Source organism: Mirounga leonina, unplaced genomic scaffold, assembly GCF_011800145.1.
Source record: "Mirounga leonina isolate KUSES-001 unplaced genomic scaffold, KU_Mleo_1.0 Mir_114, whole genome shotgun sequence".
In the NCBI taxonomy this organism is placed as follows: domain Eukaryota; kingdom Metazoa; phylum Chordata; class Mammalia; order Carnivora; family Phocidae; genus Mirounga; species Mirounga leonina.
Genome location: NW_023270265.1, coordinates 28,131,052 through 28,156,745, shown reverse-complemented (window position 1 = coordinate 28,156,745; position 25,694 = coordinate 28,131,052). Strand labels below are relative to the sequence as shown.

At 50.4% G+C, this 25,694-nt stretch overlaps 1 protein-coding gene across 6 annotated transcripts in view; it reads right to left on the bottom strand.

The window, feature by feature from the left end:
* Positions 1-25,694, bottom strand: part of SUFU (SUFU negative regulator of hedgehog signaling) — a 113,714-nt gene that overhangs the window by 13,091 nt on the left and 74,929 nt on the right. For 3 of the 6 annotated variants that reach the window (XM_035028063.1, XM_035028087.1, XM_035028105.1), the window contains 6 exons: positions 21,990-22,132; positions 20,794-20,879; positions 20,441-20,513; positions 16,964-17,120; positions 15,012-15,123; positions 1,067-1,201 (listed from right to left, as the gene is read on the bottom strand). In XM_035028063.1, the coding sequence (XP_034883954.1) occupies positions 1,067-1,201; positions 15,012-15,123; positions 16,964-17,120; positions 20,441-20,513; positions 20,794-20,879; positions 21,990-22,132 (706 nt within the window). The remainder of the gene's footprint in view (positions 1-1,066; positions 1,202-15,011; positions 15,124-16,963; positions 17,121-20,440; positions 20,514-20,793; positions 20,880-21,989; positions 22,133-25,694) is intronic. The other 3 variants (XM_035028071.1, XM_035028080.1, XM_035028097.1) reach the window with 1 other exon arrangement.

The window sequence follows — 25,694 nt, the reverse complement described above, 5'->3', positions numbered from 1 at the left end:
CACAAGCATACCTCCAAACAGACAAATCAACAACAACAATAATAATAAAGGCTGACACCAAATGGGGTCACTCTGAGGGAGCCAAAAGAAGTTACTGTTAATCCCCAGTCTGGAAATACACCTGGGGGAAGGGCAGGCAGGGACAACCAGTGAGGCAGAGATGCCAGTCAGCAAAGGAAGCCCAGCCTGCCCTTTCCTTTCCCAGGCTGCCTCAGATTAACCCTTCACCAGTCTAAAGGTCCTGAGCTTGAGCCAGAGAGGGAGTTGGGGAGGAAATGGCTGGGGTCCTGGTGGGGGGGGGCCTTGCCAGCCCCTGTTCATTCTGACCACTTGCTATCTTTGCCCTGCTGCCCAGGGTGGCTGGCCAAGGCTGGTTAGCATCCAAACTCCTTTCTCAGGCTCTGGGGACAGTGGGGAGGGACCAAACCAGGGCAACCCCCTTCTTCCTTGTCACTGTTGTCTGAGTTGAGAGTTATTCTGGTCACCTCCCTGCTATAAAAGTGAGGGTGGAAACCCCAAGGGCTCTGCAAGAAGCCAGCTGAGCAGATTCAGCCCAGGGCAGCATCCCCAAGCAGAGCGCTGAATTCTGGCCACAGGGCTGGGTTTCTGGCACTGTGGACAGCAGCGGAAAGGACACAGCTGGGCTTCTTGGTCCCTCAAGGAGTCTGTTGTGTTGGCCACTGGGTTTGGAGAACTGAGTGTTTTGCATGGGAAGAGCAACAAGCGGAAGAAAATAGAGTCCAACCCCCCAGAGCCTCTGCCCTGCTACCCAGCGCGACTGACTCCGGGCTTGTGGGATGGCAGGGGCGTCTGAGTTTGCCAGGCGGCTGAACCTTCCTAAGGAAGCGGGGCTGAAGGACACCTCTCTGGACAAAGGAGTGTCCTTCAGCCCAGTGGGGGCTACAGGCTGGCTCAGAGTCCACAGGCCCCCTGCCCCAGGCCCAAGAGGGCACTGCCTGACGGGCTCTCCTCTCTCCCGGGGCCCCGACTCCGCCCAGGTGTGGGGGAGAAGGCAAGCATAGGCCTGGTGGCTCCCTGAGGACAAGCCGTGTGCCGTGGGGCTCACCTTAGGCAGAGGGGAATGAGAGCCCCTGACTCCTGGTTGAATTTCAGATGCACACTCTCCAGCTGTCGTGTGCGGACCAGCTCGTGGGGAATGACGGCCGTGGAGCTGTCGCTTTCCAGGCTGTCTTTGCGGCTCCTGCAAGGCAAGCACAGGAGGAGGTTCAGCACAAGGTAAACACCACGGGGAGGAGCAAGACAGGAGTCTGTCAGGCTGGCCTCCTGAATAACGACAATGACGGTGACTGACGACAGTGACAAGAGTAGCCACCATGCACCGTGTGCTCGCCAAACGCCAGCTGCTGGGCAAAGCACTTCTCACGGACGACTCCTCTCCACATCCCCATGCAGTAGGTACTACTCCAGGTACTGTTACGGCCCTCTTATGGATAAGGAATTGGGGATCAGAGAGGTTAAGTAACTTGCCCACGTCACCCTGTTGGGGAGTATGGAGCTGGGATTTGATCGCAGTTAGATCGGGTTCTAAAGCCTCATCTTTGGCCAACACACCATATAAAAGTTTATGTCACAGTGGCTTGGTCTTCCCTACATAGCAGCAAGAGCATCTGGGAGCCCTTCTTCCCCTGCCCTGGAGCCTCAGGTCCCAAGTCCCCAGAGCTGGAGTGCTAGAGTCCCAGGAGGTGTGGGTCCAAGAGCTTCCTTCCAGCTGAAAAGGCTGGAACTTTCTGCAGGCTCTGAGCATGCACGCTCCCGCTAACAGCCAGGAGCTGCCGTGACATACATATCCTTCATCTGACCAGGAAATGATACAATCCTCGGCGAGGGGGCGGAAACCAGACTCTCAGGAGTCAGACTAGTGGGCCTGGCTGGCAGCAGAACCAGGCCACCATCCTGCTGGGTTTTGAGGCCCCAGGAGCCCTGTTCCAGATTCCTCCTGACTGTGGCCTTGGCCACAGTGAGCTGTCACTGCTGCCTCACGCTCCCTCCTATCCTGCTTCCCACCAACAGCTCATCCCACAGCTAGGCCATGGGGTCCCTTTGCAATCTAAGATATGCTCTTTCAAATTCAGCTGCCCCCACTGACAGCCTCTCAAATCTGCCTCAGCCGGAAATGAAGGTTACCCACTGATCCTATTCAAAAGGCCGGATCCTGGTTTGGGCTGTGAATCTCAGAACAATTCCCCAAGTGTCCATCAAAATACTGGGCGAGAAGCTCTAGTTATTTATCATTCAAGAGGCAGGAGCCATCCAGGATGTCAGGGCTCACAGTCAGACAGCCAGGGAGGGGCAGGCCCAACCTCCTCCCATGCTGCGGGGCTGAGTGCTGGGGCCTGTGACCAATGAGGCACCCCTACAGGCAGAGAACCTCCCCAGAGGGCGGGTGTGGGGTCAGCAGGCGAAAGGATGGAGGGTGGCATCGGACAGCCCAGGGCCCCACCGAGGCCGAGGTAATGGGGACCATTCCTACCAGCTGTGTGGTTCTACCCCAGATGTAACAGCTCTTTCACAAAGTGGTGTCTTCCTCTGGTTTCCCAAAGCGAATTCTGAAACCGCCCTTTGCCCCAGCTTCTCCTTTGACAGACCCTTTCACAAGACCTGCAAAGGAGACAAATGCTATGGCCGAGAGGGTCACGGAAGTTCAAGACTGGAAGGAAACTCTGAGGTGGTTTAATCTACTTCTTCCCTTTACCAAGGGGAGCCCGTGACGGGTCCAAGGCCACAGAGCTGGTCTGTGGCAGGCCAGCGTGGGAGCCGGGGACCTCTGACTAGACCTCTGTCCCTTACACTCCGGCTGCTAGGCCTCCCTTCTGAGGAGGGCAACACTGACCAGCAGCTCTCGGTGGGTGCCCTCAGGGCCCAGACAGGAGCAAAACTCAGGATGCTGAGAGCAGCCCTTCTCTGCTCCAGAGCACGGGGTCGGTAGACTCACCGGCTGAGTCCTCACAGTGAGCACCCCATGTATATTCTAGGGTTAATCCTTCTCTCCCAGGTGAGGAAAGGGAGGCTCAGAGAGGTGAGGTGGCAAGCCTGAGGTCAGAGTGAGTCTAAGGGGAAGAGCCAGTCACCTCCCCGTGCCATCTCTGACAACAGCCCGCACAGGGACCCGCCACCACGTGCCCGAAGGGGCCTGCAGCCAGGCTGTGGGGTGGGGCCGCGGAGCCCGCGGGGCCCGCAAGAGGATGGCTGCATCTCGGGCATCAGCAAAAATGCTGATGAATAGCAACTGGGGTGAGGGTGGGGGGCTGGGAGAGAAGAATCAACAGCACACAGGGCTAGAGACATCTCACGCTGGAGGGAAAAATAAATTGTTGAAAGTCAGCTAAAGTCACCTTGGTAACTGCTACAACACACTCACCCAGAACGAGGACATCAAACCCAACTGCAAACAGCTTTAAAGAAATGGAAAAGAACTTAATCATCTGAAGAATTAATGTGACAAGTGCCCACATTTACACCTCCCACCAACCTTCAATCATTTGAAAACGTACTTTAATCTTTCAAGAGAAAAAAAAATTGCAAAATGCTAGATCTGCAATCCTGGAGCTTGGGTATTTCCGGCATGCTGCTTCAGTGGAAACAAGGCTGCCACACACACACACACACACACACACACACACACACACACACGCTCGCGCGCGGGCACACACACACGCACGCACGAGCCCAGCTTTCTGCTGATTTGTTTTTTCTGGACATCGATGCAGAAGCATGAATTATTTGTGTGGGCTGGGCGAGGTATTAAATCTGCAGCCGACACAGGTTTGCAATGTTTTGCATGGTTGTCAGCTTAATCTTAGTCATAAAAAAATAAGTACTGTGCTCGCCAGCGTGGCCTAATTTTTCAGCTGGGCTGTTTTCTCCCCGAGTTCCCAGTGGAGGAGAAGGCAGAGCTTCAGGGGGCTGGAAGGGAGAAGGGCTCCCAGGGAAGCAGGACCTACACCCACTGGGGACTGCCAGGGATACGGGCCGGGGAAGGAAGGATGAGCTATTGCTCCAGGCGGCAGAACGGCTAACACGCAGGTTCTGGGTTTGACTCTCGCATGAACTCAGGCAAATGACTTACCCTCTCTCTAAGCATCAGTATCTTCTTGATGGGAATAGATAATAATACCCTACTGTTATAAGGATTAAACCAGATGACCCACGTGAAGCATCTAACGGTGCCTGGGGATGTAGTAGGTGCTCAAAATATATCTGGAATGCATTAACAGGATGTTAGGTGGCTGCCTCTAGAAGTCGATCTGCTCTTGCAAGAATGTTGATAGCTTAATAGGGAATTATTTGCCTTTACCGATTGCCTCTGGCCAAATCAGTCCCCACTTCTGAGCAAAGGTCCTTGCCCTGAGCTTGGGAGACAGGACTTCTGAGATGGGGCCTGAAGGGCTCCTGACTCCCTGCACAGATACTACGGGCCCTGGTCAACCACTGGGCCTCTGGGAAGGCACGACTACAGGCCAACAAAAACCCCTGAGGCTTTTGTTCTGCTGAGGGAGGTTCTGGCGGGGCCCGTCTTCCCTCTACAGAGCACAATGGTCTTCTTGCAATTCTCGTCTGCCGAACCTCAAGCTGCCCAGAGTGGTTTAATCCCTCCTCCCATGACAGCCTTTCAAATCCCTGAGACTGCTCTCACAGACCATCATCAGTTTCTCTTTTCCAGTATCCGTGGCCCCAACTTTCAAATATATTCCTAGGACATGGTTCTGAAATCTTCCAGCCATCCAAGTCACTCCCGTTTGCGTTTGTGAAACGCTGGTGAAAGCCAGAGTGTCAGGTCCAGAAGTGAAGTGTTGTGTGTGGAAATAAATATAGCATGTGGTCTAATAAGTGCAGCTCAAAGAGGGACTATGAGCTTTCTTATTTGGGAAACCTTATTTCTATTAAAACTGTCATCAAATTTTCTATTCTTTGTAACCCCGTCATACTACCAATTCTAACAGCACACTCTCTGTCAACAACATGTCCCTCAGGTTCTCTCCCATGGCCTGCACTTGGACCTCTTCCCCCCCATCTTGTATGTACTGGGGATTCACTGGAGCTGAGAGCCCAGCTCTGCATTATCTGGCTACTGTTTGAGGCAGTCCAGGTATTTCTGAAACCTGGCGCAGGCATCCATCATACTGGCATTCCCCCCCTGACTTCATATCCCTGACAAAACTGTTAAGCTTACCATCAATGTTCTCATCCCAGGCTTTGATTAAACAGTGAACAGGGTAGGGCCAGGCAGACAGGCTGACAGACTGACATCATTACTCTTTGGGTATGCTCATCCAACCAGTTATAAATCAACCCAAACATCCCATCACCAAGCCCTTCACCTTCCTGGATGCTCTGTGGACATGTCTCTGTCTTGCCAACAATGATGTCAGAAGACATTCTGAAAATGTCTTGCTAAACCCTAGAGAAGATCTATAGCACTTCCTTTGTCTACCAGGTTGAAATAGATAACTATTTTTTTTTTAAGGTAAATTTTTAAAAAAGTTTTTATTTATTCATTTAAGTAATCTCTACACCCAATGTGGGCCTCAAACTCACGACCCCGAGATCAAGAGTCTCATGCTCCCCCAACGAAGCCAGTTAGGTGACCTGGTAACTATTTCTAAAAATAGATGAGAATGGTCTGGCAGGCCTGATTCTTCGTGAATCCATGCTGACTCTCAGGGCTCACTGTTCCTCTTAAAACAGTGTTCACAGCCTGCCTGCTGAATAATCTAGTCCAGAATTTTCCCTGAGAGTTGACACCATGCTCACTAGTTTGGACAGTGCAAGATGGTTTTTGCATTTTGAAACTTTTGAGTGCTTTCAGTCTGCCAACACCTGTCTTGTAATTAGTCCCTCAAAGATTATGGACACCAGCTTCATAAATCTCATTTGCCAATTCTCTGGGTGTTCTGGGGCACAATACATGTGGACCAGGCGACCTGATCCATGAAGTCATAGCTTCTGTCTTCTCATCAATGCCTGTATGACTCTTCCTACTCTGATAACCACCCTTTTTGAGATGGAAGCATAACAGAACTTGGGTAAATCTTGCTTTCTCTCTGTCACTGAGCAAAGTCACTCTGTCCAAACAATGGGGCCCATGTTTTCTTCTTGTTGTTCCAAACAGAAGTATAAAAAATAAAGTCTTTTTTGCTGGTCATAGCATTTTTTTGCAAGACTCAGTTCTTCTTGAGTTTCAGCTTTTCTTGATCCTGTTCCTTAATAGTCTGTGCTGATATAACACACTTTTCCTTCCAGATTTTGTTCAAATTCTTCAAGAAATCTGAGTTATGTAAAAGATTGTCTACATACCTATACTGGTCCCTGGAGTTATTTACACCTCGTTTCAGTTTCCAGGGGACTGGTCACAATAATGATACTAAGAGGTGCCTTTTACTGAGTGTAGACTCTGGTGCCAGCTCTTCTGCTAAACCCTTTCAATACTTTGCTTCCTTTCATTTTCATGGCAACTCTACCAAGAGGTATTTATTTCCCCATTTTACAGATGAAGAAACTGAAACTCAGAGACTTAAATAACTAGCCCAAGGTTACACAATGAACAAACAAAGGGCTGAGACGAAATCCCCAGGTCTTCCTGACACCAACTAAAACAACCACAGCGTTTCTCCTTAAGAACTTCCCAACCCTTTGAGTGGGCTTTCCTTTTGGGGTTTCAAGGCTATGAAGACACATCTATTTTTTCCCTGAACTCTTAAAAAAAAAAAACTGCTTCCTATAAGTCAAGGCAGGACTTCCCAAAGGGTATTTGATGGAATTTTAATTTAAGGGAAGCTTCTAGAAAAGCAGATGGGGCAAGGGCTGGATGCAACACACTGTGTCTCTCGGATGAGAAACCTAAAATGTTGGCATTTTGAAGACCGAGGAGGACTGCAGAGGGCAAACCAGCCAATTTCATTCTATGTGAGCCGGCATCTTCCAACCTTAGCCACAGAACTGCCTTTTCCCTTAACACCCAACAAAACCCCCTAAAAGGCTGCGGGGACCCTCCATCTGGGGACGACAGGGCACAGAGTTTTCCTTCCTGATCTTGCTCTGCTCAGGTGCTTTCTTCCAGCGGCCTGCCACTTCCACTCCGTCCACCTCTGTGGCTGGATGAGTGGCCCTCGTCGTTCCCTTTACACCAAGACAGATGTTCTCGGGAGGCCTGTCAGGCAGTTACAGCTGCTAATCTTCAGCTCCTCGCCCGCGGCCGGGGCAGCGGAAGCGTCTCTGCACGACCAAGGCGGCCTCGGTGCCAATTCTGTGATTTTCAGTCGGAGCGGGTTATCCTTTCCTTTCACTGGGCAGGGTGAGCTCTAACAGCTCCTACAATATCACTTCTTGGACTTTTATTTATGGTTCTTTTTAAAGTTTAAAGAGTCACAGGGTCCTATCGGGACCATTCTTCCCACCCCCCTCTTCAGAGACAACCACTCTCATCTCTGTTAGTGGACTCTTTTGGTATTTTCTCCAGACTTTTTTTTTTTTTTTTAAGATTTTATTTATTTATTTGTCAGAGAGAGAGAGAGAGAAAGAGCACAAGCAGGGGGAGTGGCAGGCAGAGGGAGAGGGAGAAGCAGGCTCCGATGCAGGGGCCAATCCCAGGACCCTGGGATCATGACTTGAGCTGAAGGCAGCTGCTTAACCGACTGAGCCACCCAGGCGCCCCTCCAGACTTCTAATATGCTTCACTTCGACTTGCTGGTTTTCCCCTCTCTGGCTTCACCTACTGACTTCCCACAAAGGAATACGAGCTCTTAGCTCTATTCCGTCCCACCCTCCCACCCTCCCACTTCCCAGGAGAACTGTATCCTGAGTTTGTTTGGATCAGCATTAAGTGTCTACATTATTATATGAAACCAATGCTATTTACAACTGAGGCATGTACTATACTATCATGTATACTTTTAGAAAAGTATACTTTTCTGGCAGTTTTCTATTTTCCTTGGATTTAATAACAGTCTTGGTTTTCTATGTGTTTATCACTAATTCAATCCTAAACTAACCACCAGTGGTCTATAGATTTCCCCAAGATACTCAAATATATCAAGTATTTATCAATTTTGTCTTTTTCCAAGCCCTTCCTCCGGAGGTCCTTCCGAATTGGCTGCCTTCTGTTCTTGCTGCTCACTGTCACCCTGGTGATTCCCCTGGCCTCTTTCCCATGCTGGACCCCATTTCCTGGCCCCCGCATGTCTTCCTCACTCATTCTGGTGGAGTATATCCTCCAAGAGATTTCACTGTATTTGGGGCATGTTTTCTCAGCCAAACGGTGCCCACTGACCTGCCACCCTCCTGGGTTTCTCAGCAACCGAAAACACCAGCTTTCCTCTGTACAGTGGTGTGTAAACTTCCAGGGCCTACTCTCCAGTTATTTTTCCCTATGAATTGGCAGGAAGCCCCTCCACATGTCTCCTCTTTCCTGGGCAGTACCCAGCAGTGGAGAGGTCTGGATCAAATAATCTGAGGTTCACATCTTGGCTCTGACACTTATTCCCAGCTTACTGACCCGAGGTAAGTTGTATCATCTATGTAAGCCTCTGTGTTCTAATTTGTTGTTGTTTTTTTTTTTTTTAAAGATTTTATTTATTTATTTATTTGAGAGAGAGAGAGAGAGAAACAGCATGAGAGGGGATAGGGTCAGAGGGAGAAGCAGGCTCCCCGCCGAGCCGGGAGCCCGATGTGGGACTCGATCCCAGGACTCCGGGATCATGACCCGAGCCGAAGGCAGTCGCTTAACCAACTGAGCCACCCAGGCGCCCATCTCTGTGTTCTAATTTGTAAAATGGGGACAACAGCAGCTCACAACACAGGGCCCGGCACGTGGCAACGCCCAATAAAACTGCCTGCTCAGCCACGGGACCCTGTCTAGCCCAGGATTCTTCCCAAAGTGGGAACAGCGAGGGGTGGTTTACGCGTTGGCTGAGATGCACACCTCGGTAATTCAGAAATTGATCTGAATCTTTCCATTTATTTCTTCTTTACCACCTGTCTGTATAGCACATTCTATATTTACACTTCCCGCTGCATAAGATGACTTTTTACATATCCTAAAACCCTCTCTCCTTCCAGTGTCAAGATAGATTCCTGATTTTCTAGTACTGTAGAGTTTAGAGTACATGCCCCTGTTTGCTCTACCCACATTTTACAGACTGAGAGAACCATATCCATGTTTCCTCTCCACCCAGGTCTCTTCAGATTGAAAAGCCTTAATTTTTCCATTTTAGCCTAAGGGTTTTTCTTGGTCAGGTTCTATCAATGGCAGCAGGTGTGGAAAGGAGAGGAGCTGAACCACCAAGCCTCCTTTAAGCCACAATCCCAGTCCTGTGACAGGGGTGACATCTGCACTGGCCATGCAACTTTGGGCCTTCTCCTTGGGGATGTCCGGGAGCGGGAACCAGGGCATCAGGGTTGGCAACTATTCAACAGTGATGTGGGTTTGGCCTGCTGAGCCAGCCCAACCTCTGGCTTCCGCCTCTAGGCTGGGAGATTATTCCTTTTGCTTTCAGAATGCTGGCGAAAGCTCTGAACTTTCCAGAGAAAGAACCACTTGAAGGTCCCCCTTCAGGACAGGATTGGGACAGGGTACCGGTGTGGGGTGGGGGTAAAGGCACCAGCTCACCTCCACAACTACTCCTAAACACAAGGCTGTAACCAAACGATAAAGTATGGTATTTTCGTTGTGAGTACCCCAAGGATGGGATGTGATGACGGAACAGTGGGGCTGGGTGTGGCTAAAGAAGAGAGAGGGAGCGAAACTGGCATAATGATTAGAGGATGCCTTAATCAACCAGAGGAGTTAACTCTGGGCACCAGGGACCTCTGCCCAGCCCTCTGACTTGGGTGGGAGATGAGGATGCTGGCTTTCCTGAGTGAGCCCACTCTCACCAGAACGCTTGGCTTTCTGTTTTCTGAGACATTGAGTCATTTCCTCTCTCCAGCTCTCACCTTTGAGCCTTCCTTTTCCCTTCCCTGGAGAAGTGACTCACTGCTCAAGTGTTGGGTGACACTGAGGATCAAAGATGGGTGATAAAAATACTCCTGATTGTGCAACTTTGAAGAAGGGGGATGCGCTGTGGACTGAGGATTCAACATGCGGGCCACGAACTCCAAGACTACAGTGAAAACTGGGCGCCTGGGTGGCTCAGATGGTTAAGCGTCTGCCTTCAGCTCGGGTCATGATCCCGGGGTCCTGGGATTGAGTCCCGCATCGGGCTCCCTGCTCGGCGGGGAGTCTGCTTCTCCCTCTGCCTCTGCCTCTCTCTCTCTCTGACTCTCATGAATAAAAAAAAAAAAAAAAAAAAACCATATAAAAAAGACTACCGTGGAAACAGGGGCCATGGCTCCATCTCTCGGGGGAAGTGGAGCAGAGAAAGGTGTTCCAACAGAAATCTGTCTGTGCCAAGTTTGCTGTGGAGCCCCTCGTTCTGCCCCCTCAAGCGGGTGCCTCTGAGAAAGGCACACAAAGGCAGGCACTCAGCAGGACACACGTGAATCACAGAGGCCTGGGCCCTTCCTCCTATCAGCCCTGAGGGCAGGGCTGTTTCTTTCTGGGTCTTCTCTCCAGTGAAAACAACCGTATTTCCCCCAGCGTGGGAGTGGTGAAGGAGGCCAGCAGGACAGACGCAGGCTCCTGGCCGGCCGCTGCAGATACCCTAGACACTTTGAACAGGGTCAGCCAAGACTGCCCTGTGCGTGAGCTGTGAGTGCCAGGGGCCCAGCTGTTTTCCTAGATGGAAACTCTCCTTCCTTCACCCAGTTCACTGGGCGCAGACTAGGTATTTTCTTCTTCTAATTAATCGTCATGGGCCTCATAGGGTGAGTAAAACAAAACAAAGTTTCTCTAAAGGATGACTCCCTGGCCAGGTTATAAGCTACTCAAGATGGGAGCAGAGGCAGCAAGGTCACCCCATCCGACAAACAGATGGGAGCAGAGACACTCCTAAAAGTGGAGAGAAATACATGTGCAAGCATGTGTGTGTGCTGGGGGGCTGGGGGGCGCTGTGCAGTGGAGAAAGTCACAACCAGAGAATTCATACTACAAAACCTTAATTCTTCAGGAAATTAAGGCAAAAAGGCACCAAAAAAAAAAAAAAAAAAAAAAAAAGCCTTAAAAGCTGCTGGCATGATTCCAGAAGACTGAGAAACTTGGCTCAGAAATGATGGTTAGTTTGCTTTTTAAAGGTGCCTCAACTACAAAGTGCTTTTCTCACAGTCAGGGACCTTCCCCCGCCAACACATCCGCATGCACACACACACACACACACATGCACTGCCCCTCTCCCGGAGGGTATGTGACCCGGAGAGCTTCTTCGTAAAGGTCCTCTGACCTCAGGCAGTGAGACCCTGGTGGAGGGAGGAGGAGGTTCTGGAACACTGCCGCAGGTTCCCAGCATTGGAGCAAAAGGTTATGGAAATGCAAAGCTCCCCACCTGATGCACCTGACCACACACATCCTCTGAGTCCCCACGGAGAGGCTGGGGAGCAAAATCCAAACTCCGTAGAACAGTCCAGGCAACCTCAGACAGAGAAGATTGCCTGGTGCCTTTTTCCCCCCTTGGGTCCCTACAAGTGTTGGCAGGCACAGTCCTTAAGCCAGGCTCTCCTCAGTGGCAGCAAGGAGTGGCTTCCCATGCTTCCCCAACTCACCCGGGCAGGCAGTGGGAAGGGAGGCGCCAGCAAGCCGAAGGAGGCTTTTCTCAACTGATCATCTTGGGAAAAGCCAGATACAAATTTCACAGCTGGAATGCAAGGGTTGTGAAACCCTGAAAGAAGCCCCAAAACAGGCCAAGGACTCTCCTTCTGGGAAGGCGGTGGGAGGAGGGCTGGCGAGGGCAAGTGGGAGAGGAGCAGGTTACCCAGAGGGGCCTGCCTTTCTGGGAAGCAGGAAGTAAGGCCTCAAGAAAGAAAGAAAGAAATCCCCTAGCCCTGAGGTGGTAGAGGGGACAGAGATAGGGTTGGTTTTTGTTTCTGAACATAAAGAAAACAAGGCTTTGTGTCAGAAAGTAATTCTGGTATAAACGAGCCAATTACGATACAGCTTGTTATCTCTGGGATTTGGAAGCACCAAAGCTGACCACTGTTCTCCCTAGAGTTAAATATGCACAGTAAGCTTCTAACAGGGGGCTTAGCCTTGTCTTCAGTGTCACGTGACAGGTCCCTATTCCTACTCCAACTAGACAGATGAGGTCCACCAATGAGGGTCACTACCACCTGAGAGACACAGCCTTGTGTCCCTCATAGGGTCCCTGAGAATGGGGTAAGGAAGGTCACACTGAGGAAGACTGCCCTAAGTACCATCCTTTTCTAACCTTAGACAAGTTACTGACTGGCCTCTCTGTACCTCAGTCTCCTCGTCTATAAAAGGGGATGGTAAGATTATCTACTTCACAGAGTGACTATGAGAATGAATGAAGGTCATGTGGTGGAAAGCACTTGGAACACTACTTGGCACACAGTCGTCACTATGTAAGTGTTAGCTGCTAACGGGGAATGAAAAGAGCAAGTGCTTGCCTGCCCCCCGCCCCGCCCCCCCACAAGTAGGTCAGAGCCCAGCTGCAAATGCCCAGGCTCCATCAGCCCTTCTGAACCGTCGTAGCTTCCTCAGACCATTCCCAGACCCATGTGGAACCAGCACGGCCCAGCCTAGAAAGCCTGACTAAAGGAAAATCAGACATGCACACACAATAAGGCCTGTGCTGGTTGCTCCCACAGGGAGAGGAGCAAACACCGGTGCCAGCACATCTTGGGTTGGCTTTCTCAGTCACAATCCGTGTGGTTTATCTGAAATGGGGTCAGGTCCCAGAGTGGGCAGCATAGATATTACAGTCGTGCTTGCTGATCTAAACTGAGTCCATCATCATCGATCGTGAGATAACAGCGAGCCAGAGCCTTAAGACACTTGAGGGGTGCGTTGGAAAAGGATCTTGGCAAAGCAGCAGGAACCATTTCTCAACCAATGGCTAACAAATTGGTAACTAGGACTGAGAACCTCAGAAGAGACATTCTGATTCCCTCCGGACTGCAGATTCCACCAATGGGGAGACCTGACTGGTCACTTGAGCTTGCAGGGAGGGGAGATGACCCCAAAGGGCTGGCACCCCTGATCTATTTCCGCCCATCTATTTGTAGCTCAGTCAACTCAGGCCAAAGGTGGAGGCTGCAGCTCTTACCTTGTGTCTACAGATAGCCCTTGGACCAGATCCAGTGCCCCTCTGCGCGGTCAGGGGTGGGCTGAGTCTGGGCTGTATGTATGCATCCAGGAACCCTGAGCCTTGTGCCCCCCGCGGTGTCTGGAAGGGCAGCAGTGAGTGAGATCTCAAGCCTGCTCTACATATACAAGAGCCGCAAGCGGGGTGTGTCTCTGCAGGAGCCCCTGCCCTTCTGCCCAGAAACCTGAACCTTCCAGAGGAGACAGGGCCATCTAAACTGAGACTGTCTACAAGTTATAGGCAATATGCTTGAGGCTTTAAGCCTTCAAGTACCTCCCAGCCAGAGCCAACGGGGCCTAGAGGGTGAAGCCAAGCTCAGGGCATGGGAAGGAGCATGGCCCCGGGACATGGGCTCCTAGGTGGAGAGCTTCCAGACGCCCTACGCCTCAGCCTGGCCATCTGCTGCTGCCAGGGGAAGATCATGGTGCCTCATGCCAGCTACTTCGAAGCAGATGGCTGGAGAAACTCACTGGCTAGAGTTGAAAGCTGCCTGGAGGTGGCAGTGGAGGCTTCTCCAGGCTCCTGCCAAAAAGCTCAACTTGCGTGGCTTCTGGATGGCAGATTCCAGGTGAGCCATCTTGGGCATCCAGAGTAACTCTCCCTCCCCACAATCTGCTCCTGGGTTGCAGCCTTGACTTTTGCTAGCCAAGCCTCCCCTGTTCCATCCCTGTCAGCTCCTTCTCCTGCTTGAAAATTCTAGGGCAACTTCAAGGTCTGTCTCATGTTCTTCCTCCTCCAAGAAGCCCTCCCTAACTATTCCAGATCATGCCAACCTGTCTTTTCTGTAGAATATTAGATCACTACCACTTCTGGAGATCATGGATGAGCAGCTGGAGCTAGAATTCAAAGAAGTGGCTATTTCCAACAAAAAGCATCCACAGCCAGACTCACACCAATTTCAGTTCATGCACCTCCTATATCCTAAGGAAGAGCCTATATCCTAGATGGCCCCCTGGGCTCTGAGCTTGCCACACAGCAAGTATATAATAAAGACTTCTCAGAAGAAGGACCGATCACCCTGGTCTTTAGGAGTGCTGTGCTTCCTTTTGAGCCCAGGGCACAGCAACTTCCTCCCTGGCAAGCAAGAGTTCTGCTCTGGGCTGCTAGCTCCCAGGCACCCCCTGCCAGCAGCTATGCCCTACAGCTTCCCTGATTCAAAGGGCCGGGGGGGTGCCCAGCTCCAGCCCTGCCTGCCATTCATCCCCTATCAGAGGAAGAGAGGTCAGCAGGAAGAGGATCTGACCTCTGGGGGGGTAGCCATAGTCTCTCCCAAAGGGCTATATGGGCCGCTAGATGGGCAGCAGAGGCCTGTAAAGGACTTCCCTTCCCTCCTCTAGGCCCCATGGAAGGGAGGCAGGAAAAAGGGCCTCCGCAGCAGGCATCCACTATGGGGCTGGCCAGACAGGGAGGCCCCTGGGGCTGTAGCTATCAGCCGGAGACCAGGCTCCAGGAAGGAAGGAAGGGCAACTCTGGCTGAGGCCGAGATAAGGAGGGGAGTCGTGCTTAGCACAATGGGCTCCCTCAAGGCTGGGATTTTGCCCCAACTTGGCCTCCTGTCTGTTCACACAGCCCATGTAAATATTTACTGATGTTTATATTCCTAGTCCTCTGGGTCCCCTCTGAGGCCCTTTCCTATGACCCACAGATCTGTGTGCCCCAGAGACCCTGGGCCCATCCAGCAATGGCTACGGTCATGTTCTCTCTCATGCAAGCCCCAGGCACAGACATTTCAGGACCAAACTGCCCCCCTTGTACCAGCCCTGGAATACGAATTCCCTCTGCGGACAAGGAACTTACGGGGCCCGGTCGTGGGTGAAGCCGTTCTGCCGCTGAGGGTTGATTGGCGGAAGGACAGGTTTGTTGTTGATCTCAAGTCCTCTCCTCAGGGTCTCCCGGATCTGCTCCGTGTCTGCAACAACACCACTAAGTTGCCTGATGGCCCTTTGGGCTCCCAATATCCCTCAACCCTGCGCTTGAGCCAGGCTCTGCAGACATGCTAAGAAAAGGTCCTAGGGAAGCCGTGAGCCCACTCGAGACATCAGCCTTGAGAGCTGAGTGAGAGCAGTGTGAGGACACAGGGCAGATGAGGCAACCGTGCTCTCAGAAATTTCTGGTCCGAAGAGTGCCATTCTTGTAAAAGACAAGGGGGTGGCCTCTGGACTTCAGAAGGGCACCGTCCAAGATAGGGATCTTCACTGTCCTTCCCCTTCCTGTGCCACAGGCCCCAGATTTACCCTTAACGTAGCCCCAGACGGTGACTAACAAGGTCTTTGCCACTGCCCAAGCCCACCCGGGGATTCTGCCCACTGCAACGGACGCCAGTAAGGGCTGCAAGTGCTTTGCCACGAATGAATTCTTACGTGGTTTCTGGGCTCTGGGTGGTCAGATGGTACCCTGCCCCACCCTTCTCCTCGGGTGGGCCGGTGGGATGATGAGGTCATCTCCCCACGTTGGTCCCAGGGAACCCTGCCTGTCCATGGGTCTGCCAAGAGCCAGGAGGGTAAGAGAGGAATCTCTTGGTGAGACTATTTCTTTGCAAGGTGCTTTGCTGATCTTTGAGGTGAAGCTCACTATTCTGGTCTGCTATAGAGATTTTGGTCTACGATTTACCGATACAAACAGCAGACACATCCAAAAAAGCAAATTAATGCTGGCTGCTCAAAGGCTGGGCTTAGAGTGGACTACAGAGGAGATAATACTAACTTTTCTAACTATCTGACTTGTTACAATGGTATGAGTTACTTTTATAATTTTTAAAAATTAGCCAATAATGGCTGACATTTTGGACAAGACTATGAATCCTTCCTTAAATTACCTCTTTCGTCAAAAGCAACCGAATGACTGTATGCTTTCTCTCGGAACCTCCCATGGGCTTATTAGCACACCATCAGAACAAGCAGGAAGGCAAAAGGGGGTCAGATATTTGCACTAGGAGCTTAAGTTGTCCTTTACGGAAAGAGAATAGTTCCCATAAGTGCTATCACATGTGCAGGCATTTTATTCAGGACTATAGGTATCTTATTCTTCAAACAATAAGAAAAGGTGGAGGAACTAGACAAAGAAAGTAGAAAAACAAGCTGCCAACATACATATAGGTAAATGGCTGCTTCCCCTTTGGAGTCAGGTAGGGATGCCCTTTGCTAAGAACCACAGCTGTTTCTACAACCAAGACCACCTTGGTGAGCTTCCAGCAGGAGAGCCATATCCTTCTTCCCCAAGGCCCCGCGCAGAAGGCAGTGGGTACAGGGTGCCCCGCACATGGCCCCTCATGCTGTATCTGCAGGACAGGGAGGCAGGGAAGTTTGTGAGCTGGCCTCACACTCTGGCCTGGGAGGGTCTGAGGCCAGAGTGATTCTCGGGTCTGGCATGGCTTTCAGGCCAGAGCTGGGCCCTGTTTCAATTCTGTGGGTGGCCGATGCTTGTTCTTTTGCACTTGGGTGGACTATGGCCTTTTCCTGTAACTGTTCTGTGGCTTCCACTCACCTCCATGACCTCAGATTGCAAGGGGGCAAATCTAAAACACAATGGTCACCGCTGGCGGTGCATCCGAAATACACACAGGAAACACAAAAGAGAAATAGGCCAATAAAACTCCCTTCATGCCACCCCACTGGAAGACTTCTCTTGCTGTTTCAGTCCTGCCAGGAAAGGAACTATTGAATGGGCTGCTGGGTCTGGAGCCCCATCTTAGAGAGCCTGAAAACCGGGCCTGGGCACAGGGGAGGGGAGGGCTGGGTGGCAGCAGCTACCTTTGCCGGACAGCCGCCGTGGCTGCGTGCTGATACAGATGCTCCGGCTGTCCTCATCGTCCTCAGGGGGCCGGCTCAGGTCATCCCAGGCACACTTGGCACTGACACCACTCAGGTTGGAGCCATCCGTCTCTATGCCTTTGTCAACTCTCTCCTGCTTGGAAAGAACCAAAGAGCCAGAGTTCTCTCAGCGAACCAGTGGCCCACGGTCACCACCCCCTTTCCGGTATTTACTGAATTCTTGTAGGTGCTGAGCACGGAATGGGTGCTGGAAGAGTAGGATGTCTGATCTTGTTCTGCCCTGGTTGCTAACACATGATGGTCTCTGCCAGCCAACGGACTCCTCTGGGGGATATCAGGGATCAGGGGAAGCCAGGAAACGTGAAAATCCCAAGAAAAGCTCATCCTCTATCTGGACCTTCCAGTAAAACCACCTGCACACCTGTTTCAGAGCCCTAACTCTGGCCACCCCATGCAGGCCCGTGGAGCGGATGTGGCAGAGCCAGGAACCACTGCCTTGAGGAAAGGCACAGTCCTTCCTCTCCTCCCTGGCCATTCAGGAGGAACCCCCCCAGTTACTGCTACAGAGGACAGGGTGCAAGCAGGCCACAGGCGGGAGAAGCCGGGACCGGGTGACTTCACACCTGCAGTTCCCTCTTCCAACAGCAGAGGGTGTGGTCACCCAGAAAAGCGCCACCAGAGAGCAGAAGGGCAGAACTTCCCCCAGCTGGATCACTAACTTGTTTGGCAAAGAACTCTAGATGGAGTTTCTTTTCCATTTCTTAGACTGAGATGGGGGCCTGGAGGGCAGTGGCCATCTGCAGACCCCATCAGAGGCCCTGCTTTGTGTAGGCCTTGGCACTGTGGAGTCCCAACTCTCTCCAAATGGCCTCAAGGAAGAGTTGTACCCAAACATCCCTGGGATTTCTGGTAAAACATAGTTCTGTGATGCTGGGCGTTGGATTAAAGGTCATCTGGAAGGCTCTAGCAACGTTGCTTATAAACAGCCATGTGGGCCAAATAATGCTCGTGAGTGAAAGCACCTCAGTAAGAATCTGCACCTCCCTGTCTGCCTGACCCTCTCCCGGGGGCTGCACAGGCACCACACGGGCCTGCTGCTCGGCCAGGAAGCCTATCTGTGGAAACACGAAAGAAGCTCCTTATTTCTTGAGACCAGTCAGCAGATGGCCCTGCCCTAAGCCTCCTTTCCAAAAGTCATACTTTCCTCCTTTCCAGTGCTACAATCAGCCCGGGCAAAGCTGGGATTCTTTTTTTTTTTAAAGATTTTATTTTTAAATAATCTCTACACCCAATGTGGGGCTCTAACTTAAAACTCCAAGATCAAGAGTCACATGCTCTACTGAGCCAGCCAGGCGCCCCAAAGCTGGGGATTCTGAGCACAGACAGGGAGAGGTTGACGACAGGAGCAGTTCTGTGTTCCAAGCGGGAGTGTGTGGGCCCTGCTTTGCTCAGGGTGGAGTCTGAGCTCTACCCTTTCCATTGGCTGCCCTGAGGCCCCTCACCTAAGCAAGCAGCTGAGGATGCCTCTTGACTCAACTAGTTCAGCCCACTCACTTTATAAGTAAAAATGAAAGAGGCCCCAGAGAAGTTAAGGGACTTCTTTAGGCACAGAGCTGGCTAGCAGCAGAGCCTGGAGCAAAGGAATAGGAGCCGGCTCTAAAATGAACCGCCTGCAAGCAGGCCCCAGACAGCTACAGATGAGCACAGAAGAGTTCCCACTTGGTGCACAGGGCCACCTGCTTGCTTTTTTTTTATATTTTAATTTTTAATTTTTAAGTAAACTCCCAACATGGCACCTAAACTTATGACCCAAGATCAAGAGTTGAATGCTCCACCAACTGAGCCAGCCCCTTCCTCCCACCACTTGCTTTTAAAGACCACTGGGTGTTCTGGGTCCTGCTGGCTGGTCTCAGCAGAGCCCGAAGACTAGGATGGAGAACTGTTCTTGGCATGCAGAGAAGGACGGGCTGCTTACCCTACTAGTTCAAATGACCAAGTTCTTTCTTAGTACTTGGCACTTATGACCGAGGCTAAATGGCAGCCCACAGTGCCCCATGCTGGATCCCAGTGTGGCTGCAGAACAAGGACATAGGGAAACATAGCCTTCATGGTTCCTGGTTTTTGCTTAAGCAGAAGCTATAGGGAAACCAATGTTAAAGGAGAGATAACAGAGGATCCTGGCAACAATTTGAAAACTTCAGTGTTAAAGGCACTAGGAAAATAGAGGAGCATCATGTGTGAATGAGTAGGACTTCTGCCCAAGATCTCACAGGTCTATAGTAGAGGGACCACAGGGACTGCTGGCTGTATGTCTCCCTGCTACGTCTCCCCTCCCACCTCGCGTCCCTCCTAGAGGACACGCAGCTCCCGGCAGCTGCCCACCACCTGCCAGATTTTGAGAGACATGAGAGCTTCAGAGATGGCAATGGCCTACAATTGGTCAGGGGAAGGAGAAGGAAGTGCCTACATGCCAGGAACATTCCTAGCTGTCCACTGCTCTCTTTCATGAGCAGCCCATTAGGAAGGAAGTTATGCTCTAGGTGGTTTTCAAAATTAACTGGCACACAAAGCGTGTTTCTTTTAAGAAACCAAAGATGTCACTGCACAGCTGGGCCACAGTAAGTGGGCAACTGCAGGCCTGCACATATACCAACTTCCTTTATATGCCCAGGAATGCCAGCCTACGCAGGGGAGGAGCTCGGAGTCTGGCTGCCCAAGCCAGAGATGTATCTAAAAGGGGCGTGCGATCACTAGACCAATCACGACTCCCACTGCAGCTGGGCTGTGGGTCAGTATCACCCGTCCTGTGTGTTACAGGATGCTGGTGGTAGGGAGGTGGCTCTGAAGGAAAGTCTATGTTCTTTTGAGAAGCAGGAAATGGGAGGCCGAATCCTGGGCAAGCAATACTGATTTTCTACAGTGAAAAGCTGGTGATCTTATTTTTTTTTAAGTCAGGTTTATTGATGTATGACTTGCCTACAATAAAATTCATTCTCCCCCCCCACACCCTTTTTTAGTTTTTTTTTTTTTTTATCAGTACAATTTCCAGTTTGTTTTCTTTGACGTAGTTCCAATATCTCAAGAACTGCTCTTACGTTTTAAAGTGTCAGAGTAAGCACGGATCCTCATTTTTTTATTATTCTAACCAAGATATTACTGTAGTATCATCCCAAACAATCTCAATATTATAAATTTCCATCTATTTGTAATATAAAAGTCAATTTAATCCCACCCTTTTTAAATGCAAAAAAGCCATGTGTCTGAGGCAAGCTTTCCTGGCCTGAAATCTCTGCTCCCTATGTGCTCTGTGGAATTCAGGGGACAAATTCCAAATCATGCCATATTTCTACTCATTCACAAATAAAGCTCCTCCATTTTCCCAGCATGAAAGCCAGTGTTATTTGGAAGAGGCCTAGGCATAGTGTGCTAGAAAGGTTCTCCTCACTCAAGACATACTTGCAGGTGTGGATCGATCTCAAATATGGTCTCTCCCCTCCGCATGTCAGTTATCAGCCAAGGGCCGCCAGCGCTGTGGACAAGGAAAGGGGATAGGATGGTAACTGAGGGTCTGGGGCTGATGGGCTGGGCCTTCAGACTGCCCTGTTTGCTGCCCCAGGCCCAGAACACAGGGGAGCAGTTTGAGGTCAGGGATTGTCAGGAAGTGAGTGAATCATCAGGAGTCCCTGATGTGAAAAACCAGTGCCTGATAAACAATGTAAGGGGAAGCCCACATGTGGGGGTGAGGAGGAACTCCCACCCCAGGCCCGGGAAGCCAGGCCCCACCTCACAGGGCGGGCACAGGTACTCACACAGGTACCGTCCGCAGCAGCTCCAAGATGCCCTGCCCATTCCACTGCTGGGCTGCGTGGAGCTCCTCGGTGCAGACGCCAACAATCTGAGACCCGGGGACAAGACACCATTGCATGTTAATGGCCATTCCTCCCACCCATCCAGGAGGACCGCCACCTAGGCTCTTTCAGGGTCAACTCAAGTGGGGGGACCACAGGCAGGATCTATGGCCCAGGGCTTGTCTGTCCAAAATGGGATGGTTTCCTTAGGAGATGGAAGAGTCCACAGACAGGGCACTGAGGCCTGACCCTTGTCCTGCAAAATGGGTCAGGTGTCTGGGTGATACGATGTCTAGCCCTGGACTGCAGAGGTGAACGTCAGAATGGGTCCTCAGCCCATGTCTCTGGAGGCAGGAGAGTTCCAACCTAGGCTAGGATCACAGGGAATGTAAACACAGGAGATTCTGAGGCCCTTCAAGCTCTGAACGACAACCAAAGGGCCCCAGCAGTTTGCAGAAAAGCTCTCTTTCCTCATCAGAGGCGGGGCCTTTGTGTAAACCTCAAGGGAAACAAGGGAACCTTCACACAGACCCCAGCATGATCACAAGCAAATGCAGCTGCAGCGGGGGTGGATGCACACTCCTTCTGGGTGAGGGCAAGGCCGGCCCAAAGCTGCCTTCCTGCTGGGTGGTCCCGTGCCTACGGCTGTCTGGGTCTTTATCAATTCACCAAAATACCTGCCCTGTTACCCTTAGCCGCCCAACTACAGCCATTCCACACAGCCCCCCGCCCCCCACCCCCATGGCCCCTTCCCTTTCCCCCTTCTCCCATCTCAGCAGGCTAAATCAGACCATCCGAATCTGACAAGTCAGCAGAGGGAAGAGAAAATGCAAGAAGAGGGGCGCCTGGGTGGCTCAGTTGGTTAAGCGGCTGCCTTCGGCTCAGGTCATGATCCTGGGGTCCTGGGATCGAGCCCCATGTCCGGCTCCCTGCTCAGCAGAGAGCCTGCCTCTCCCTCTCCCTCTGCCTGCCACTCTGCCTACTTGTGCTCTCTCTTTCTCTGTCAAATAAATAAATAAAATCTTAAAAAAAAAAAAAAAAGGCAAGAAGAGAAGGAAATCTCCTGTTGCCTTCATTCCCCCTACCCAAGCCCTCCTGTACTACAAAAGGCTTTTCCCCCAGGGAAGGCTTGAGCCCATGTCCAACCTCAGCCTCACCTGGAGAAACGTAACTACCCCAAAGGGTGTCTGCACAGGTTGCATCTGTGGGTCCTCGGTCAGCAGCATGTGCTGAATTCTTGACTCGCTGTTATCCAAAGGGCTGTGCCAAGACACGTGGTCCCCACTGCAGAAGGTGTTCTCTGTGGCAGAGACATGAGGATGCTCAGTGTTAGAGGCCTTACATCCAGGCCTGAAACCCTGGTATCAGAGAAGCCCAGGCTGGGAAGCTCCCCCATCTTCCAGGGGAAGCATTCGCTCATAAAGGAGAAAAGATTGTGGATATTTCCCCCAAACCAAACGTTTTTTCCTGCTTGCCAATTCTGCCAGCCTTCGGGAGAAAAGGACAAGCTGCTACTGCGGCTACTCATTCGGCCTGGCACACCTGAAGACTTATTTGGGGTTGGGGAGCCATGATCAGGTCTGCCAGGAAAGGATAAGGTGCTTTAGTGTGGGGCCACATGGCCAGAAATCCTCAGGGAGGCTGGCGGTGGGGCAGTGAAAGCACATCGCCATGGAGAAGCACGCCCCTGGTCCCAATCCTTTCCTGTGCCGCTGGAAGTGTTTCTAAAAGGAACCACCCGTGGAGGGCCTTTGAGATTGGCCACTGGCTTCCCACAGGTAGACAGATAGAGGGATTTCTGAGGAACACTGGAGGCTTCAAGCACACGGAGGTCTGGACTGTGCCCCACACACCTCTGCAGAGATGCACAGTCTGGAGGGGCGGGTGTTTCCATGAAATCACAGACACGGTGCCCGGGCTGACCAAGAGAAACATGCAAACATGGCCAACTCATAGCCTCACCATTGCACTTCACACAGGCTCAGCACTTCAAAAACACTGTTTAGGACAGCATAACCACAAGGCAGAAAACACCCATGTGGTAAGAAGTCTCCCCCTAGCCCTGACTCTTCTGTTGGGTACCCTTCCGAAGGTATTCTGCATTTACCAGCCTGTGTGTATCTACGGGGTCTCTCCACCTTTTTTTCCTAAAACAAATGGCAGCACACTGTTTTGCACATTTTGGTGGTGGTGGTTGTTGTTTTTTAAGATTTTATTTGTCAGAGAGAGAAAGAGAGCACGCACAGCAGGGAAGCAGCAGAGGGAGAGGGAGAAGGAGGCTCCCTGCTGAGCAGGGAGCCTGATGCGGGACTCGATCCCCAGGACCCTGGGATCATGACCTGAGCCGAAGGCAGACGCTTAACTGACTGAGCCACCCAGGAGCCCCTTGCACATTTTGTTTAATGATATATCTTGGGAGATCATTTCATATCAGCACATAAAAAGCTACCTCATTCTTTTTTTTTTTTTTTTAGATTTATTATTTATTGGGGCACCTGAGTGGCTCAGTCATTAAGCATCTGCCTTCGGCTCAGGTCATGATCTCAGGGTCCTGGGATCAAGCCCCACATCGGGCTCCCTGCTCGGCAGGAAGCCTGCTTCTCCCTCTCCCTCTGCCACTCCCATGGTGTGTGCTCTTCTGCTCTCTCTCTGTCAAATAAATAAATAAAATCTTAAAAAAAAAAGATTATTTATTTTAGAGAGAGAGACAATACAAATAGGAGGGAGAGAGGGAGAGAGAATCTCAAGCAGACTCCACGCTGAGCATGGAGCCTGACGAAGGACTCAATCCCAGGACCCTGAGATCATGACCTGAGCCAAAACCAAGAGTCGGATGCTCAACCGACTGTGCCACCCAGGCACCCCACTACCTCATTCTTTAAATGGCTGTATGGTAGTTCATTGTGGTCTATCAGTTATGATCTAGGAATCTCAACAGCTGGGGACTTGAGGCAGAACATGAACACACACACACACACACACACACACACACACACACCCTAGCCCAAAGCCTCCCAGGGAGGCCTGAGAGAGCTTCTGCTCTTCCTTGTCTTGGTCTGAATACTAATTCCCTCCTGTGTCAGGTGTGGTTACACCAACTACTTTTTCCATCTTTTTGGTCCTAACCTCAAAAGCATTCATTCATGAGGGTGAAGGAAGACTACTTCTTCTAGGAGACATGGGGCGATAAAGGGAGAGAAGGCACAGCTCCAGGCAGAGCCAACTAGAAACCTTCAAATTTCCCAATTCCTGCTGTGCCCACTCTTCCCAGATTTCTTCTCCTTTTACAGAAATGTGTGTCTATAAGCAGCTTGCATGATCTACAAGTTAGAAACAAAGCAACAAGTAAAAAGATTGAATTAGTAATTCAAAAACTTACCCCATAATAAGCTTACCCCCAATGGCTTCACTGGTAAATTCTACCAAACATTTAAAGAATTAATACCAATTCTTCACAAACTTTTCAAAAAAATAAAAGACTTGCCGATTCTTTCTATAAAACCAATATTACCCTGATACCAAAGCCAGACAAAGGCATTACAAGAAAAGAAAGCCATAGGCCATTATCCCTTATTTATACAGACACAAAAATCCTCACTAAACAATAGCAAACTGAACACAGCAACATATAAAAAGGGGTTATACATAACGACCAAGTGAGATTTATCCCAGAAATATAAGGTTGATGTAACATAAGAAAATATATCAATAGAATGAAGATTTAAAAAACCCCACATGATCATCTCAATAGACATAGAAAAGCATTTGCAAAATCTAATACTCTTTTATGATAAAAACACTGAAACTAGGAAGAGATAGGAACTTCCTCAATCTATAAAAGGGCATCTACAAAAAATCTACAGCTAACAGCATACTTGGTAGTAAAGACTGAATTATTTTCCTCTAAGATCAGGAACATACAGAGATGCCCACTCTTATCACTTCTATTTAACATTGTATTAGGGGTTCAACCAGGACAATTAGGCAAGAAAAAATAAACAAAAATCCAGGTAAACTGGAAAGGAAACGAAACTATATTTGCCGATGACATGATCTTGTACAAAGAAAACCCTAAGGAATCCACTAAAAAACTATCAGGATAAACAAATTCAGCAGGGTTGCAGGGTACAACAGCAATGTACAAAAATCACTTGTATTTCTGTGCACTTGCAATGAAAAATGTGAAAATGAAATTAAGAAAACTTCCATTTACAACAGAATAAAAAAGAAAACAATGCTCAGGAATAAATTTAACTTAAAAAAGGTAAAACTTGTACTCTGAAAACTATAAAACACTGTTGAAAGGAATTAGAGGGGTGCCTGGGTGGCTCAGTCGTTAAGCGGCTCCCTTTGGCTTGGGTCATGATCCCAGGGTCCTGGGATCGAGCCCCGCATCAGGCTCCCTGCTCCATGGGAAGCCTGCTTCTTTCTCCCTCTCCCACTCCCCCTGCTTGTATTCCTTCTCTCGCTATCTCTGTCAAATAAATAAATAAAATCTTTAAAGAAAAAAAAGAAAAATTAGAGAGGACCTATATAAATGAAAAAATATACAACATTCATGGGTAGAAAGATTTAAATACTGTTGACATTAATATTCCCCAAATTGATCTATAGATTCATTGCAATCCCTATCAAAATGCCAAATGCTTTTTTTGCAGAAATTTCAACGATGATCCTAAAATTCATATGAAAATGCCAGGGACCCAGAAGAGCTTGAAACAAGCTTGAAAAAGACAAACAGGGGCACCTGGGTGGCTCAGTCGTTAAGTGTCTGCCTTCAGCTCAGGTCATGATCCCAGGGTCCTGGGACTGAGCCCAGCATCGGGCTCCTTGCTCAGCCAGAAGCCTGCTTCTCCCTCTCC